Source organism: Rhinoderma darwinii, unplaced genomic scaffold, assembly GCF_050947455.1.
Source record: "Rhinoderma darwinii isolate aRhiDar2 unplaced genomic scaffold, aRhiDar2.hap1 Scaffold_895, whole genome shotgun sequence".
NCBI classification, from domain to species: Eukaryota; Metazoa; Chordata; class Amphibia; order Anura; family Rhinodermatidae; genus Rhinoderma; species Rhinoderma darwinii.
The window spans coordinates 39,956-55,169 of NW_027464467.1; the positions used below are offsets into that span (position 1 = coordinate 39,956).

General features: G+C 38.6%; 1 protein-coding gene across 1 annotated transcript in view; it reads left to right on the forward strand.

The window, feature by feature from the left end:
- The window catches only part of LOC142732158 (putative N-acetyltransferase camello), a 49,043-nt gene extending 35,134 nt beyond the window's left edge, over positions 1-13,909 (forward strand). The window contains exon 2 of the mRNA XM_075849481.1: positions 12,610-13,909. Within this exon, the coding sequence (XP_075705596.1) occupies positions 12,638-13,297 (660 nt within the window). The 5' untranslated portion in view covers positions 12,610-12,637 and the 3' untranslated portion in view covers positions 13,298-13,909. The remainder of the gene's footprint in view (positions 1-12,609) is intronic.
- The last annotated feature ends 1,305 nt before the right edge of the window (positions 13,910-15,214 follow it).

The following is a 15,214-nucleotide window of genomic DNA, read 5'->3' on the forward strand; positions in this document are numbered from 1 at the left end:
TATCTGCAGATGATCTCACATGAGACGTGCTGCATATATTATATTATCAGTACACTCCATATATAACAGGACTGTCATTACCTGCAGATGATCTCACATGAGACGTGCTGCATATATTATATTATCTGTACTCTCCATATATAACAGGACTGTCATTATCTGCAGATGATCTCACATGAGACGTGCTGCATATATTATATTATCTGTACTCTCCATATATAACAGGACTGTCATTATCTGCAGATGATCTCACATGAGACGTGCTGCATATATTATATTATCTGTACTCTCCATATATAACAGGACTGTCATTACCTGCAGATGATCTCACATGAGACGTGCTGCATATATTATATTATCTGTACTCTCCATATATAACAGGACTGTCATTATCTGCAGATGATCTCACATGAGACGTGCTGCATATATTATATTATCAGTACTCTCCATATATAACAGGACTGTCATTATCTGCAGATGATCTCACATGAGACGTGCTGCATATATTATATTATCTGTACACTCCATATATAACAGGACTGTCATTATCTGCAGATGATCTCACATGAGACGTGCTGCATATATTATATTATCTGTACTCTCCATATATAACAGGACTGTCATTACCTGCAGATGATCTCACATGAGACGTGCTGCATATGTTATATTATCTGTACTCTCCATATATAACAGGACTGTCATTACCTGCAGATGATCTCACATGAGACGTGCTGCATATATTATATTATCTGTACTCTCCATATATAACAGGACTGTCATTACCTGCAGATGATCTCACATGAGACGTGCTGCATATATTATATTATCTGTACTCTCCATATATAACAGGACTGTCATTATCTGCAGATGATCTCACATGAGACGTGCTGCATATATTATATTATCTGTACACTCCATATATAACAGGACTGTCATTATCTGCAGATGATCTCACATGAGACGTGCTGCATATATTATATTATCTGTACTCTCCATATATAACAGGCCTTTCATTATCTGCAGATGATCTCACATGAGACGTGCTGCATATATTATATTATCTGTACTCTCCATATATAACAGGACTGTCATTATCTGCAGATGATCTCACATGAGACGTGCTGCATATATTATATTATCTGTACTCTCCATATATAACAGGACTGTCATTATCTGCAGATGATCTCACATGAGACGTGCTGCATATATTATATTATCTGTACTCTCCATATATAACAGGACTGTCATTATCTGCAGATGATCTCACATGAGACGTGCTGCATATATTATATTATCTGTACTCTCCATATATAACAGGACTGTCATTATCTGCAGATGATCTCACATGAGACGTGCTGCATATATTATATTATCTGTACTCTCCATATATAACAGGCCTTTCATTATCTGCAGATGATCTCACATGAGACGTGCTGCATATATTATATTATCTGTACTCTCCATATATAACAGGACTGTCATTACCTGCAGATGATCTCACATGAGACGTGCTGCATATATTATATTATCTGTACTCTCCATATATAACAGGACTGTCATTACCTGCAGATGATCTCACATGAGACGTGCTGCATATATTATATTATCTGTACTCTCCATATATAACAGGACTGTCATTACCTGCAGATGATCTCACATGAGACGTGCTGCATATATTATATTATCAGTACTCTCCATATATAACAGGACTGTCATTACCTGCAGATGATCTCACATGAGACGTGCTGCATATATTATATTATCTGTACACTCCATATATAACAGGACTGTCATTATCTGCAGATGATCTCACATGAGACGTGCTGCATATATTATATTATCAGTACTCTCCATATATAACAGGCCTTTCATTATCTGCAGATGATCTCACATGAGACGTGCTGCATATATTATATTATCTGTACTCTCCATATATAACAGGACTGTCATTATCTGCAGATGATCTCACATGAGACGTGCTGCATATATTATATTATCTGTACACTCCATATATAACAGGACTGTCATTACCTGCAGATGATCTCACATGAGACGTGCTGCATATATTATATTATCTGTACTCTCCATATATAACAGGACTGTCATTATCTGCAGATGATCTCACATGTGACGTGCTGCATATATTATATTATCTGTACTCTCCATATATAACAGGACTGTCATTATCTGCAGATGATCTCACATGAGACGTGCTGCATATATTATATTATCAGTACACTCCATATATAACAGGACTGTCATTATCTGCAGATGATCTCACATGAGACGTGCTGCATATATTATATTATCTGTACACTCCATATATAACAGGACTGTCATTATCTGCAGATGATCTCACATGAGACGTGCTGCATATATTATATTATCTGTACTCTCCATATATAACAGGACTGTCATTATCTGCAGATGATCTCACATGAGACGTGCTGCATATATTATATTATCTGTACTCTCCATATATAACAGGACTGTCATTATCTGCAGATGATCTCACATGAGACGTGCTGCATATATTATATTATCAGTACTCTCCATATATAACAGGACTGTCATTAACTGCAGATGATCTCACATGAGACGTGCTGCATATATTATATTATCTGTACTCTCCATATATAGCAGGACTGTCATTACCTGCAGATGATCTCACATGAGACGTGCTGCATATATTATATTATCTGTACTCTCCATATATAACAGGACTGTCATTATCTGCAGATGATCTCACATGAGACGTGCTGCATATATTATATTATCAGTACACTCCATATATAACAGGACTGTCATTACCTGCAGATGATCTCACATGAGACGTGCTGCATATATTATATTATCTGTACACTCCATATATAACAGGACTGTCATTATCTGCAGATGATCTCACATGTGACGTGCTGCATATATTATATTATCTGTACTCTCCATATATAACAGGACTGTCATTATCTGCAGATGATCTCACATGAGACGTGCTGCATATATTATATTATCTGTACTCTCCATATATAACAGGACTGTCATTATCTGCAGATGATCTCACATGAGACGTGCTGCATATATTATATTATCTGTACTCTCCATATATAACAGGACTGTCATTACCTGCAGATGATCTCACATGAGACGTGCTGCATATATTATATTATCTGTACTCTCCATATATAACAGGACTGTCATTATCTGCAGATGATCTCACATGTGACGTGCTGCATATATTATATTATCTGTACTCTCCATATATAACAGGACTGTCATTATCTGCAGATGATCTCACATGAGACGTGCTGCATATATTATATTATCTGTACTCTCCATATATAACAGGACTGTCATTACCTGCAGATGATCTCACATGAGACGTGCTGCATATATTATATTATCTGTACACTCCATATATAACAGGACTGTCATTATCTGCAGATGATCTCACATGAGACGTGCTGCATATATTATATTATCTGTACTCTCCATATATAACAGGACTGTCATTACCTGCAGATGATCTCACATGAGACGTGCTGCATATATTATATTATCTGTACTCTCCATATATAACAGGACTGTCATTATCTGCAGATGATCTCACATGAGACGTGCTGCATATATTATATTATCAGTACTCTCCATATATAACAGGACTGTCATTATCTGCAGATGATCTCACATGAGACGTGCTGCATATATTATATTATCAGTACTCTCCATATATAACAGGACTGTCATTACCTGCAGATGATCTCACATGAGACGTGCTGCATATATTATATTATCTGTACTCTCCATATATAACAGGACTGTCATTATCTGCAGATGATCTCACATGAGACGTGCTGCATATATTATATTATCTGTACTCTCCATATATAACAGGACTCTCATTATCTGCAGATGATCTCACATGTGACGTGCTGCATATATTATATTATCTGTACTCTCCGTATATAACAGGACTGTCATTATCTGCAGATGATCTCACATGTGACGTGCTGCATATATTATATTATCTGTACTCTCCGTATATAACAGGACTGTCATTATCTGCAGATGATCTCACATGTGACGTGCTGCATATATTATATTATCTGTACTCTCCATATATAACAGGACTGTCATTACCTGCAGATGATCTCACATGAGACGTGCTGCATATATTATATTATCTGTACTCTCCATATATAACAGGACTGTCATTACCTGCAGATGATCTCACATGTGACGTGCTGCATATATTATATTATCAGTACTCTCCATATATAACAGGACTGTCATTACCTGCAGATGATCTCACATGAGACGTGCTGCATATATTATATTATCAGTACTCTCCATATATAACAGGACTGTCATTATCTGCAGATGATCTCACATGAGACGTGCTGCATATATTATATTATCAGTACTCTCCATATATAACAGGACTGTCATTACCTGCAGATGATCTCACATGAGACGTGCTGCATATATTATATTATCAGTACTCTCCATATATAACAGGACTGTCATTATCTGCAGATGATCTCACATGAGACGTGCTGCATATATTATATTATCAGTACTCTCCATATATAACAGGACTGTCATTATCTGCAGATGATCTCACATGAGACGTGCTGCATATATTATATTATCTGTACTCTCCATATATAACAGGACTGTCATTATCTGCAGATGATCTCACATGAGACGTGCTGCATATATTATATTATCTGTACACTCCATATATAACAGGACTGTCATTATCTGCAGATGATCTCACATGAGACGTGCTGCATATATTATATTATCTGTACTCTCCATATATAACAGGACTGTCATTACCTGCAGATGATCTCACATGAGACGTGCTGCATATATTATATTATCTGTACACTCCATATATAACAGGACTGTCATTACCTGCAGATGATCTCACATGAGACGTGCTGCATATATTATATTATCTGTACTCTCCATATATAACAGGACTGTCATTATCTGCAGATGATCTCACATGAGACGTGCTGCATATATTATATTATCTGTACTCTCCATATATAACAGGACTGTCATTACCTGCAGATGATCTCACATGAGACGTGCTGCATATATTATATTATCTGTACTCTCCATATATAACAGGACTGTCATTATCTGCAGATGATCTCACATGAGACGTGCTGCATATATTATATTATCTGTACACTCCATATATAACAGGACTGTCATTATCTGCAGATGATCTCACATGAGACGTGCTGCATATATTATATTATCAGTACACTCCATATATAACAGGACTGTCATTATCTGCAGATGATCTCACATGAGACGTGCTGCATATATTATATTATCTGTACTCTCCATATATAACAGGACTGTCATTACCTGCAGATGATCTCACATGAGACGTGCTGCATATATTATATTATCTGTACACTCCATATATAACAGGACTGTCATTATCTGCAGATGATCTCACATGAGACGTGCTGCATATATTATATTATCTGTACTCTCCATATATAACAGGACTGTCATTATCTGCAGATGATCTCACATGTGACGTGCTGCATATATTATATTATCTGTACTCTCCATATATAACAGGACTGTCATTATCTGCAGATGATCTCACATGAGACGTGCTGCATATATTATATTATCTGTACTCTCCATATATAACAGGACTGTCATTATCTGCAGATGATCTCACATGAGACGTGCTGCATATATTATATTATCTGTACTCTCCATATATAACAGGACTGTCATTATCTGCAGATGATCTCACATGAGACGTGCTGCATATATTATATTATCTGTACTCTCCATATATAACAGGACTGTCATTATCTGCAGATGATCTCACATGAGACGTGCTGCATATATTATATTATCTGTACTCTCCATATATAACAGGACTGTCATTACCTGCAGATGATCTCACATGAGACGTGCTGCATATATTATATTATCTGTACTCTCCATATATAACAGGACTGTCATTACCTGCAGATGATCTCACATGAGACGTGCTGCATATATTATATTATCAGTACTCTCCATATATAACAGGACTGTCATTATCTGCAGATGATCTCACATGAGACGTGCTGCATATATTATATTATCTGTACTCTCCATATATAACAGGACTGTCATTATCTGCAGATGATCTCACATGAGACGTGCTGCATATATTATATTATCAGTACACTCCATATATAACAGGACTGTCATTACCTGCAGATGATCTCACATGAGACGTGCTGCATATATTATATTATCTGTACTCTCCATATATAACAGGACTGTCATTATCTGCAGATGATCTCACATGAGACGTGCTGCATATATTATATTATCTGTACTCTCCATATATAACAGGACTGTCATTACCTGCAGATGATCTCACATGAGACGTGCTGCATATATTATATTATCTGTACTCTCCGTAGATAACAGGACTGTCATTACCTGCAGATGATCTCACATGAGACGTGCTGCATATATTATATTATCAGTACTCTCCATATATAACAGGACTGTCATTATCTGCAGATGATCTCACATGAGACGTGCTGCATATATTATATTATCAGTACTCTCCATATATAACAGGACTGTCATTATCTGCAGATGATCTCACATGAGACGTGCTGCATATATTATATTATCTGTACTCTCCATATATAACAGGACTGTCATTATCTGCAGATGATCTCACATGTGACGTGCTGCATATATTATATTATCTGTACTCTCCATATATAACAGGACTGTCATTACCTGCAGATGATCTCACATGAGACGTGCTGCATATATTATATTATCTGTACTCTCCATATATAACAGGACTGTCATTATCTGCAGATGATCTCACATGAGACGTGCTGCATATATTATATTATCAGTACTCTCCATATATAACAGGACTGTCATTATCTGCAGATGATCTCACATGAGACGTGCTGCATATATTATATTATCAGTACTCTCCATATATAACAGGACTGTCATTATCTGCAGATGATCTCACATGAGACGTGCTGCATATATTATATTATCAGTACTCTCCATATATAACAGGACTGTCATTATCTGCAGATGATCTCACATGAGACGTGCTGCATATATTATATTATCAGTACTCTCCATATATAACAGGACTGTCATTATCTGCAGATGATCTCACATGAGACGTGCTGCATATATTATATTATCTGTACACTCCATATATAACAGGACTGTCATTATCTGCAGATGATCTCACATGAGACGTGCTGCATATATTATATTATCAGTACACTCCATATATAACAGGACTGTCATTACCTGCAGATGATCTCACATGAGACGTGCTGCATATATTATATTATCTGTACTCTCCATATATAACAGGACTGTCATTACCTGCAGATGATCTCACATGAGACGTGCTGCATATATTATATTATCTGTACTCTCCATATATAACAGGACTGTCATTACCTGCAGATGATCTCACATGAGACGTGCTGCATATATTATATTATCAGTACACTCCATATATAACAGGACTGTCATTACCTGCAGATGATCTCACATGAGACGTGCTGCATATATTATATTATCTGTACTCTCCATATATAACAGGACTGTCATTATCTGCAGATGATCTCACATGAGACGTGCTGCATATATTATATTATCAGTACACTCCATATATAACAGGACTGTCATTATCTGCAGATGATCTCACATGAGACGTGCTGCATATATTATATTATCTGTACACTCCATATATAACAGGACTGTCATTATCTGCAGATGATCTCACATGAGACGTGCTGCATATATTATATTATCTGTACTCTCCATATATAACAGGACTGTCATTACCTGCAGATGATCTCACATGAGACGTGCTGCATATATTATATTATCAGTACACTCCATATATAACAGGACTGTCATTATCTGCAGATGATCTCACATGAGACGTGCTGCATATATTATATTATCTGTACTCTCCATATATAACAGGACTGTCATTACCTGCAGATGATCTCACATGAGACGTGCTGTATATATTATATTATCAGTACACTCCATATATAACAGGACTGTCATTACCTGCAGATGATCTCACATGAGACGTGCTGCATATATTATATTATCTGTACTCTCCATATATAACAGGACTGTCATTACCTGCAGATGATCTCACATGAGACGTGCTGCATATATTATATTATCAGTACTCTCCATATATAACAGGACTGTCATTACCTGCAGATGATCTCACATGAGACGTGCTGCATATATTATATTATCTGTACACTCCATATATAACAGGACTGTCATTATCTGCAGATGATCTCACATGAGACGTGCTGCATATATTATATTATCTGTACTCTCCATATATAACAGGACTGTCATTATCTGCAGATGATCCCACATGAGACGTGCTGCATATATTATATTATCTGTACACTCCATATATAACAGGACTGTCATTACCTGCAGATGATCTCACATGAGACGTGCTGCATATATTATATTATCTGTACTCTCCATATATAACAGGACTGTCATTATCTGCAGATGATCTCACATGAGACGTGCTGCATATATTATATTATCTGTACTCTCCATATATAACAGGACTGTCATTATCTGCAGATGATCTCACATGAGACGTGCTGCATATATTATATTATCTGTACTCTCCATATATAACAGGACTGTCATTATCTGCAGATGATCTCACATGAGACGTGCTGCATATATTATATTATCTGTACACTCCATATATAACAGGACTGTCATTACCTGCAGATGATCTCACATGAGACGTGCTGCATATATTATATTATCAGTACACTCCATATATAACAGGACTGTCATTATCTGCAGATGATCTCACATGAGACGTGCTGCATATATTATATTATCTGTACTCTCCATATATAACAGGACTGTCATTATCTGCAGATGATCTCACATGAGACGTGCTGCATATATTATATTATCAGTACTCTCCATATATAACAGGACTGTCATTATCTGCAGATGATCTCACATGAGACGTGCTGCATATATTATATTATCTGTACTCTCCATATATAACAGGACTGTCATTATCTGCAGATGATCTCACATGAGACGTGCTGCATATATTATATTATCTGTACTCTCCATATATAACAGGACTGTCATTATCTGCAGATGATCTCACATGAGACGTGCTGTATATATTATATTATCAGTACACTCCATATATAACAGGACTGTCATTACCTGCAGATGATCTCACATGAGACGTGCTGCATATATTATATTATCAGTACACTCCATATATAACAGGACTGTCATTACCTGCAGATGATCTCACATGAGACGTGCTGCATATATTATATTATCTGTACACTCCATATATAACAGGACTGTCATTATCTGCAGATGATCTCACATGAGACGTGCTGCATATATTATATTATCTGTACTCTCCATATATAACAGGACTGTCATTATCTGCAGATGATCTCACATGAGACGTGCTGCATATATTATATTATCTGTACTCTCCATATATAACAGGACTGTCATTATCTGCAGATGATCTCACATGAGACGTGCTGCATATATTATATTATCAGTACACTCCATATATAACAGGACTGTCATTATCTGCAGATGATCTCACATGAGACGTGCTGCATATATTATATTATCAGTACACTCCATATATAACAGGACTGTCATTATCTGCAGATGATCTCACATGAGACGTGCTGCATATATTATATTATCTGTACACTCCATATATATAACAGGACTGTCATTATCTGCAGATGATCTCACATGAGACGTGCTGCATATATTATATTATCAGTACACTCCATATATAACAGGACTGTCATTATCTGCAGATGATCTCACATGAGACGTGCTGCATATATTATATTATCTGTACTCTCCATATATAACAGGACTGTCATTATCTGCAGATGATCTCACATGAGACGTGCTGCATATATTATATTATCAGTACTCTCCATATATAACAGGACTGTCATTATCTGCAGATGATCTCACATGAGACGTGCTGCATATATTATATTATCTGTACTCTCCATATATAACAGGACTGTCATTATCTGCAGATGATCTCACATGAGACGTGCTGCATATATTATATTATCAGTACTCTCCATATATAACAGGACTGTCATTATCTGCAGATGATCTCACATGAGACGTGCTGCATATATTATATTATCTGTACTCTCCATATATAACAGGACTGTCATTATCTGCAGATGATCTCACATGAGACGTGCTTTATATATTATATTATCTGTACTCTCCATATATAACAGGACTGTCATTATCTGCAGATGATCTCACATGAGACGTGCTGCATATATTATATTATCTGTACTCTCCATATATAACAGGACTGTCATTATCTGCAGATGATCTCACATGAGACGTGCTGCATATATTATATTATCTGTACACTCCATATATAACAGGACTGTCATTACCTGCAGATGATCTCACATGAGACGTGCTGCATATATTATATTATCAGTACTCTCCATATATAACAGGACTGTCATTACCTGCAGATGATCTCACATGAGACGTGCTGCATATATTATATTATCAGTATACTCCATATATAACAGGACTGTCATTATCTGCAGATGATCTCACATGAGACGTGCTGCATATATTATATTATCAGTACTCTCCATATATAACAGGACTGTCATTATCTGCAGATGATCTCACATGAGACGTGCTGCATATATTATATTATCTGTACTCTCCATATATAACAGGACTGTCATTATCTGCAGATGATCTCACATGAGACGTGCTGCATATATTATATTATCTGTACTCTCCATATATAACAGGACTGTCATTACCTGCAGATGATCTCACATGAGACGTGCTGCATATATTATATTATCTGTACTCTCCATATATAACAGGACTGTCATTATCTGCAGATGATCTCACATGAGACGTGCTGCATATATTATATTATCTGTACTCTCCATATATAACAGGACTGTCATTACCTGCAGATGATCTCACATGAGACGTGCTGCATATATTATATTATCAGTACTCTCCATATATAACAGGACTGTCATTATCTGCAGATGATCTCACATGAGACGTGCTGCATATATTATATTATCTGTACTCTCCATATATAACAGGACTGTCATTACCTGCAGATGATCTCACATGAGACGTGCTGCATATATTATATTATCTGTACTCTCCATATATAACAGGACTGTCATTATCTGCAGATGATCTCACATGAGACGTGCTGCATATATTATATTATCTGTACTCTCCATATATAACAGGACTGTCATTACCTGCAGATGATCTCACATGAGACGTGCTGCATATATTATATTATCTGTACTCTCCATATATAACAGGACTGTCATTATCTGCAGATGATCTCACATGAGACGTGCTGCATATATTATATTATCTGTACTCTCCATATATAACAGGACTGTCATTATCTGCAGATGATCTCACATGAGACGTGCTGCATATATTATATTATCAGTACACTCCATATATAATAGGACTGTCATTACCTGCAGATGATCTCACATGAGACGTGCTGCATATATTATATTATCTGTACTCTCCATATATAACAGGACTGTCATTATCTGCAGATGATCTCACATGAGACGTGCTGCATATATTATATTATCTGTACTCTCCATATATAACAGGACTGTCATTATCTGCAGATGATCTCACATGAGATGTGAGACAGGAGAAGTGGGACATGCAGACCAGGAGGTAACGCCCCCCGGCACGTGTTTGGCCCCTGCTTCTTCTGGGGACTCTCTTTGTCACCACGTTGAGCTCTGATTGGATACAGGAATTTATAAAGTAACACTTGTTGTATAGAGAAGATACATGTGACCCCGGTCTGGTTGTCCACCACTAGGGCACCATCTGAAGATGGGCAGCAGCTGTTATGGGGTCCAGAGGTTCAGGGGCCACTCAGGTGCAGGAACGTTGTTCTTTTTATGTGGGAAATAACAAGTTGGTGGCTTTTTCTCTCTGACGCTACGTCGGGGGTTCTCTGATATCTGGCGCTGTGATCTACACCTTTTAATTCTTGCTACTGATACCACTCATTCAGTTTCCTGTCACAGGGTGGTGGGGGCCCGTCTCGTGTTGCTATGGGGCCCTATAAACTCTGGTTACGCGCGTGCATGTGAACACGTCTTCCCCAGAGCGTCCTGTCTTATATGGTGGTCTAGATGTTCCTGGTGATTGTCTTCATCCATCTCATTGCTGGTCGTCCTTCTCTCCTCTACTTCCCACCATCTCACGAGATCTACGTCTTCTCATGATACATCCTAGATAAGGCCAAGCTTCAGTCTGGTCAACTCTGCTTCATCTTTAGTCCACGTGTTTGTCTTCTTGTTGTCCATGGTCTTCTCAGGTTTTCTCCGAGGCCCATATACAGGAGAACATGCTCCTCAGCTCATATGTATGTGATATTCTCATCATGTATGAAGACTATAATGTCCTTATACTTGTCTTCTGTCTCTGCAGGTTCTTCCGTGTATACAGCTGAGGGACCATGGCTGACTACACCATACGGGTGTACCAGAACAGGGACTACAATGCCGTCCGTATGTTGTTTGCAGAAGGCATGCTGGAGCACATCCCGGCTACCTGCACCTACTTGTTGAAGCTTCCCCGAGCCCAGTTTGTTCTTTTCATATCCTTCATCACCCTCCTCTTAATATCCGGCTCCTACTTACTCTCTCTGGTAAGTCTGGCCGTTGTGTTCACTGGAGGACGGCGCCTGCTGACCTCCGAGTACCACAAATATGTGGACACGTGTCAGAGAGAAGACTTGCTGGACATTGAAGAGTCCTACATGGCAAGTAACAACTCCAGCTTCTGGGTGGTAGAGACTGGCGGCCGGGTCATAGGCATGGTGGGCGTCCAATCAGTGCCACGCTCTAGTCAAGTCATGGTGTTGAAGCGGCTGTCGGTGGCTAAGGACCGGAGACACCAGGGAATCGCCAGCGCTCTCTGCCAGAAGGCCATGGATTTTGCACGTCAACGTGGCTACAAGGTGTTGAGTCTGGAGACGTCGATGATACAATTTGCGGCTCATAAATTATATGAAAAATTAGGATTTGAGAAAACCGATGACAAGATTGTCCCATCTCTGATTGGAAGATTTTCAAACTTCTCCACCCTGACCTATGAGTATAGGATTAAGGATTAGTAGGATGGAGGAGCCACTTGGCCTCAAAGACTGGACACTTGGACGAAGTTAACGCTTTGTAGTGTCCCTCCAATTCTGCTCTCCTGCCGATCCAACATTGAGTGTGGAGAGACGCTACGGCACGCCGGGCAGTTCATTGGTTGTGCCAATCGCACGACCCCGGAGAGTATCATACACCGATCCTATAAATTAGTATTTGTGCGTGATGCTCTCCGGGCGTTGTACGGTGCCGGAGCGTCTCCCCACACCCAATGTCGCATCGGAAGCAGATTACAATTGGAGAGAAACTTTTATTCCCAAATCGTGTTGCAAAGCGAATGAAATGCCGTACACGGGAGACGGTTTGCCTGGTGGACAATATGGCGGTTGGCGAGGTTCATCTGGACGAGTGTAATACAGAAGCGGGTTTTATGATCATTTTTATTATTTTTTTTTTCTATGTTTTATTGGAAGAACAACTTTTTGGGAAAACCCAGGCACCGACCCAGACAAGAGATCAAGTCCTGGTGGTGACGCCGCAGCCGGGGACGGACGACGCTTCTGACTCCACAAATGATTTATTTTTCACAAAAGAGAATGTAATAAATGATCTGAATAAAAATCCCTAAAATATGTGGGGAGGAGACTTGTGTATTTGGGGAGGAGACTTGTGTATTTGGGGAGGAGACTTGTGTATTTGGGGAGGAGACTTGTGTATTTGGGGAGGAGACTTGTGTATTTGGGGAGGAGACTTGTGTATTTGGGGAGGAGACTCGTGTATTTGGGGAGGAGCCTGTAGTAGTCTGATGTTGATAATGCATGGCCACTTTTTGGCCACATAAAACCCAATGTTGTGTTGGGTGAGATAATGAGTGTGATGAGCAGATTATTACCACACCGAGATTTGTGTCACGATCTGTGGGTATGTGGACCCACGGGGTCGTATCGGGATAGCTGCTGGCCAACAGAGTACCAAGTCAATATATATATACTACCGTTCAAAAGTTTAGGGTCACTTAGAAATTTCCTTATTTTTGCAAGAAAAGCCCAGTTTTTTTCAATGAAGATAACATGAAATGAATCAGAAATCCACTCTATACATTGTTAATGTGCTACATGACTATTCTAGCTGCAAACGTCTGGTTTTTAATGCAATATCTACATAGGTGTATAGAGGCCCATTTCCAGCAACCATCACTCCAGTGTTCTAATGGTACATTGTGTTTGCTAACTGTGTTAGAAGGCTAATGGATGATTAGAAAACACTTGAAAACCCTTGTGCAATTATGTTAGCACCGCTGTAAACAGTTTTGCTGTTTAGAGGAGCTATAAAACTGACCTTCCTTTGAGCTAGTTGAGAATCTGGAGCATCACATTTGTGGATTCGATTAAACTCTCAAAATGGCTAGAAAAAGAGAGCTTTCATGTGAAACTCGACAGTCTATTCTTGTTCTTAGAAATGAAGGCTATTCCATGCGAGAAATTGCCAAGAAACTGAAGATTTCCTACAACGGTGTGTACTACTCCCTTCAGAGGACAGCACAAACAGGCTCTACCCAGAGTAGAAAGAGAAGTGGGAGGCCCCGCTGCACAACTGAGCAACAAGACAAGTACATTAGAGTCTCTAGTTTGAGAAATAGACGCCTCACAGGTCCTCAACTGGCAGCTTCATTAAATAGTACCCGCAAAACGCCAGTGTCAACGTCTACAGTGAAGAGGCGACTCCGGGATGCTGGCCTTCAGGGCAGAGTGGCAAAGAAAAAGCCATATATGAGACTGGCTAATAAAAGGAAAAGATTAATATGGGCAAAAGCACACAGACATTGGACAGAGGAAGATTGGAAAAAAGTGTTATGGACGGACGAATGGAAGTTTGAGGTGTTTGGATCACACAGAAGAACATTTGTGAGACGCAGAACAACTGAAAAGATGCTGGAA